General features: G+C 54.1%; 1 protein-coding gene across 1 annotated transcript in view; it reads left to right on the top strand.

Annotated features, from left to right (window-relative positions):
* Positions 1-829: 829 nt before the first annotated feature.
* The window catches only part of si:ch211-214j24.10 (uncharacterized protein LOC558894 homolog), a 4,761-nt gene continuing 556 nt past the window's right edge, over positions 830-5,034 (top strand). Inside the window, exons 1-3 of the mRNA XM_048620929.1 lie at positions 830-1,525; positions 2,258-3,203; positions 3,710-3,742. Of these exons, the coding sequence (XP_048476886.1) occupies positions 1,352-1,525; positions 2,258-3,203; positions 3,710-3,742 (1,153 nt within the window). The 5' untranslated portion in view covers positions 830-1,351. The remainder of the gene's footprint in view (positions 1,526-2,257; positions 3,204-3,709; positions 3,743-5,034) is intronic.

The raw sequence follows: 5,034 nt of genomic DNA on the forward strand, positions 1-5,034 counted from the left end.
TGTGCAGAGGGATCTTGGGGATCAGGTCCATAGCTCGCTGAAAGTGGGCACACAAGTAGATAGGATGGTAAAGGAGGTGTAAGGCAATGCTTGTTTTTATTGGTCGGGGAATTGAGCACAAGAGTCAGGATGTCACGTTGCAGCTTTATAAGACTTTGGTTAGGTCACACTTACAGTACTGCGTTCAATTCTGGTCGCCACATTACAGGAAGGATATGGAGGCTTTGGAGAGGTTTACCAGGAACCTGCCTGGATTAGAGGGTATGACCTATAAGGAGAGGCTAGAAAAATTCAGTATGTTTTCTCTGGAGCAGCAGAGGCTGAGGGAAGACTTGACAGAAGTTTATAAAACTATGGGGTGCTTAGATAGGATTGATGGTCAGAATCTCTTTCCCAGAGTTGAAATGTCTAAAACAAGGCATTTAAGGTGGGAGTTTGAAGGAGATGTGAGGGGTAAATTTGTTTTAGACAGAGTGCTGGTAGAGGCAGATACGATAGGGGGCACTTAAGGGGCTTTTAGTTAAACACACGGATATGGAAGGAATGGAGGGACATGGACCGAGGGCAGGCAGAAGGGATTAGTTTAATTCGGTGTCATGTTCAGCACAGCATCGTAGGCCGAAGGGCCTGTTCCCGTGCTGTACTGTTCTACGTTTTATGTCATGGTCCATCCGCCAGTGCCCATCCATTGTTTGCTGTTTGTAAATTCTCGCTGGCGTTTCCACTGACCTCGGGTGCAGTTGTCGTCCAGGAATCTCTGTACCGTTTGTGCGACAGGTGATGTCGTCTCTATATCTGGGCGCAGTGTTGGGCTGGGAAAGGGCCTGCAGTTCTTATGTTGCATCTCTCTGTATGAGCACCGGGGACGTGTCTACGAGAGAGAGAGAGAGAAAGGCTGACTGGAGGCACATAACTCTCTGTAGTGTCTGGGTTTAGTGTCAATCCTGTCCCAGTCACTGATCCCCTTCCCCATCCCCAACCGATGTTCACTGTCGCTGTGTGAGGGTGTGTCGGAGTGTGGTGAGAGTCACAGTCAGAGAGTCCAATGTTTGCAGCACAGAGACTTTGGCCCAACTTGAGAGCGAGAGGATTTAAGTATTGGAGCATGGGTGTCTTGCTGTAGTTATACAGGGCCTTGGTGAGACTGGGCAGTGTACTGTGTGCAGTTATGGTCTCCCAGTCTGAGAAAAGACATTTCTTGCTATTGAGGGAGTCCAGCGAAGGTTCACCAGACTGATTCCTGGGATGGCAGGACTGACACATAAGGGAAAGGCTGGATCGACTGGGATTGTACTCACTGGAATTCAGAAGAATGGGGATGGTGGAGGGGGAGTCTCTGTAGAAACAGTAGATGGGACTGGACAGGCTAGGCGTGGTAGGAATGTTCCAGATGTTGGGGAAGTCCAGAAGTAGGGATCACAGTCTAAAAATAAGGCGTAAGCCATTCAGGACTGAGATGAGGAAGAATTTCTTCACCCAGAGCACTGTGAACCTGTGGAACACTCTCCCACAGGAAGTTGTAGGGGTCAGTACGTCAGATATATTTAAGAGGGCGCTGGACATGTGGCTGAAGGGATTGAGGGGTATGGGGAGAGGGTGGGAATGGGCTACTGAGATGGCACGGTCAGCCATGATCATATCGAATGCATTGAAAGCCGCCTCCTGCATCTGTTTTATGTTTGTCTGTGCTGCCCACTTTTCACAATTAATCTAATCCTATTTGCCTGCGTTTGGTCCATATCCCAATCTCCCAATCCACCTTAACCCGCACATCCCTGGGCACTACGGGACAATTTCCCATTGGCCAACCCACCCTAACCCGCACATCCCTGGGCACTACGGGACAATTTCCCACAGCCAGCCCACCCTAACCCGCACATCCCTGGGCACAACGGGACAATTTCCCATTGGCCAACCCACCCTAACCCGCACATCCTTGGACTGTGGGAGGAAACCGGAGCACCCGGAGGAAACCCACGCAGACACAGGGAGAACATGCAAACTCCACACAGACAGTTGCCTGAGGGTGGGATCGAACCCGGGTCCCTGGTGCCGTGAGGCAGCAGCGCTGAGCCACCGTGCCAGCCCTGAACTCAAAACTTTCCAGACCAGGCAGCGTCCTTTCTGCACACTTTCTAGAACTGGTCCTATCCTTCCTGTAGTAGCTCCTGTACTCTGAGCCATGAAAGCCGGCATTGCCCCGAAAGCCGTCCTGTCTACCTAGTGTAAATCTCCCGATGTCTCTGTCTCTCTGCAGGTCCGGCTGGGCTTAACCGACACAGCGCCGACGGGGAAAATGGATGGTTCGGTCAGTCGCGAGGCCGAAGAGCCGAGGAGCCTGGGCCCAGCAAACGGCGTGGGGGTGAAGTACCGACGGGCTCTGGACGGAGGAGGAGGAGCAGCTGGTGGGGGCGGTGGTTACTATCGCCCCCCGGGCAGGGCCCCCGGGGGTGAGGGGGGGTACCACCGCCCCGTGGGTGGGTACAATCGTGCAGCAGGGAAGCTGCAGCAGGGAGATGGCAGAGTCCGGGGCTGTGGGCACGTCCAATCGCAGGGAGACAGGAGGAGTTTCGGGAGACGCTTCGACCGGAAGCCGGCTGAAGGGGCGGCCAACGGCTTCGCCCGCAGGTGGAAGCCCAGGCCCCTGGGGAGGGGCTGCCCGGGGAGCCGGGTGACCGCGCCTCGCAACGGCGAAGGGCCGGATTCCCCGGCTTCCCCAGACGAGGCGGAGGGGAGCGGGGGCGCTGGCGAAGAGGAGGAGGAGGAGGAGGAGGACGAGGAGGAGGAGGAGCAGGAGCAGCATCGCTGGGCCCTGTTCAAACCACCAGCGGCTTTCCCCATGGACAGCAGCATCAGGATCAGTTACGCCAGCAAACTGAAGGAGAACCTCAGTATTGACTCGGCTGGTGCGGGGCGAGCATGCGACAGCAGCGAAACTGGCCCCAGGCTGGGTCAGGGACTGAGGGCCATCTTCCACAATCAGTGGGGCCTGTCTTTCATCACCGAGCCCGGCACGGGCAGCGACGGCTCGAGAGCCCAGCAGCGGGCTGGACTGAACTGTCAGCAGGCCCTGGATCCTGGTCGGCTGGGAGGCCCCAGGCCAGAAACCTCGCCGCCCGCAAACAGACTGAGCCCCGACTGTGAGCAGTGGAGAGGCTCCGACCCGCTCCAGCTGCAGGATGTCGTGCGGTACTTCTCCAGAGGTCGGTCACAGAGAGAGGGAGGGGGGGGTGCTGTCCCTGTCCCCCCCCCGTCTGGGGGACAGAGAGAGGGCTGTCCCTGCCCCCCTGTCTGCGAGGATGGGGGTTTGAGAGGAGGAAGATGGGTGCAGGGACCGAGGGAGAGTGGGAGCGGGTAGGGAGGGAGTGACTGCGGCATTTTAGTTCCGAGGAAGAAAGGGAGCGACTGGGGACAGAGGGAGGGAGGTCGGGAATGGTGCAGTGTGGAGACCGAGGGGTGGTGCTGTGTAGGAAGGAGGGAATGTGGCAGTGTGGAGACTGAAGCAGGGAGGCTGAGCGAGGGAATGGGGCAGGCGGAGACCGTGGAGCGGGGGACTGAGGGAGGGAATGGGGCAGTGTGGAGACCAAGGCGGGGGGAACTGAGGGAGGGGATGGTGTAGTAATGGGGCAATGTTTTGAGGACTGAAGGAGGGAGGGAGCAGGTTGTATTTATCCCTGTGCTAATCTCCATCTTGTTTTTGTTTTTCTAGAATGGGATCGCATTTGGGAGCGACACAAACGAGGTGAGGGTTACGTCAGCAGTGAGAAAGGGATGGGGGTGGGGTGGGGTGGGGGGCCTTTCAACTATACTGTGGCTGATCTTCCAGCTTCATCCTCCCGCAATCTCCAAAAATCAATCTCCCTGTCCGCCCACCAGCCTCCTGCTCCATGCGTGTCTTTGTGACTGCAGGGCCCCTGGCTGAGATATTTGTATTATCGATAGCCATGGGCGAGGTACTGAGAGGTTGGCTGATGTGGTGCCACCATTTAAGAAATAGTGGTAAGGAAAATCCAGGGAGCTACAGACCGGTGAGCCTGAGGTCACTGAGGGACAGGATTTACATATATTTGGAAAGGCAAGGACTGATTAGGGACAGTAAACATGGCTTTGTGCCTGGGAAATAACTTGACAGTTTTTTTTCTTAAGAAGTGACGACGAGGATTGTTGAAGGTGGAGTGGTGGACATTGTCTATGTGGACTTCAGCAAGGCGTTCGACAAGGTTCCTCATGGTAGACTTGGTAGCGAGGTTAGATCGCATGGAACACAGGGAGAACTAGCTGTTTGGGTACAAAATTGGCTTGCAGGTAAGAGACAGAAGCTGATGGTTGATTTTCAGACTGGAGGCCTGTGACCAGCAGTGTGCCACAGGGATTGGCGTTGGGTTCGCTGCCTTTTGTCATTTATATAAATGATTTGGATGTGAACGTAGGAGGTATGGTTAATAAGTTTGCAGACAGCACCAAGATTGGAAACGTAGTGGTCAGCAAAGAAGGTTACCTCAGAGTACAATGGGACCTTGGCCCATTGTCCCATCTGATCGAGGAGGGGCAGATAGAGTTCAATTTGGATAAATGTGAGGTGCCGCATTTTGGAAAGGCAGGACATATACACTGAATGGTATTGAGGGTGAAAGCGTTTTAGAGTCACACAGCACAGAAATAGACCCTTTGGCCCAACTCGTCCATGTGGCTCATTTTCCTCTCGACCCTTCCTGTTCATAAACCCATCCAGATGCCTTTTAAATGTTGTAATTGTACCAGCCTTCACCATTTCCTATTGCAGCTCATTCCATACAAGCACCACTCTGTGTGAAAAAGTTGCCCCTTGGTTCCTTTTTAAATCTTTCCCCCTCAACTTAAACCTATGCCCCTCTAGTTTTGGACTCCCCTCCACTTCAGGGAAAAGATCTTCTCTATTTATCCTATCCATTCCCCCTCATGATTTTATAAACCTCTATAAGGTCACCCCTCAGCCTCTCCCCATAGCTCAAACATCCACAAATCTTTTCAAGTTTCACATCCTTCCTATAGCAG

Source organism: Rhincodon typus, chromosome 49 (genome assembly GCF_021869965.1).
Source record: "Rhincodon typus isolate 14 chromosome 49, sRhiTyp1.1, whole genome shotgun sequence".
NCBI classification, from domain to species: Eukaryota; Metazoa; Chordata; class Chondrichthyes; order Orectolobiformes; family Rhincodontidae; genus Rhincodon; species Rhincodon typus.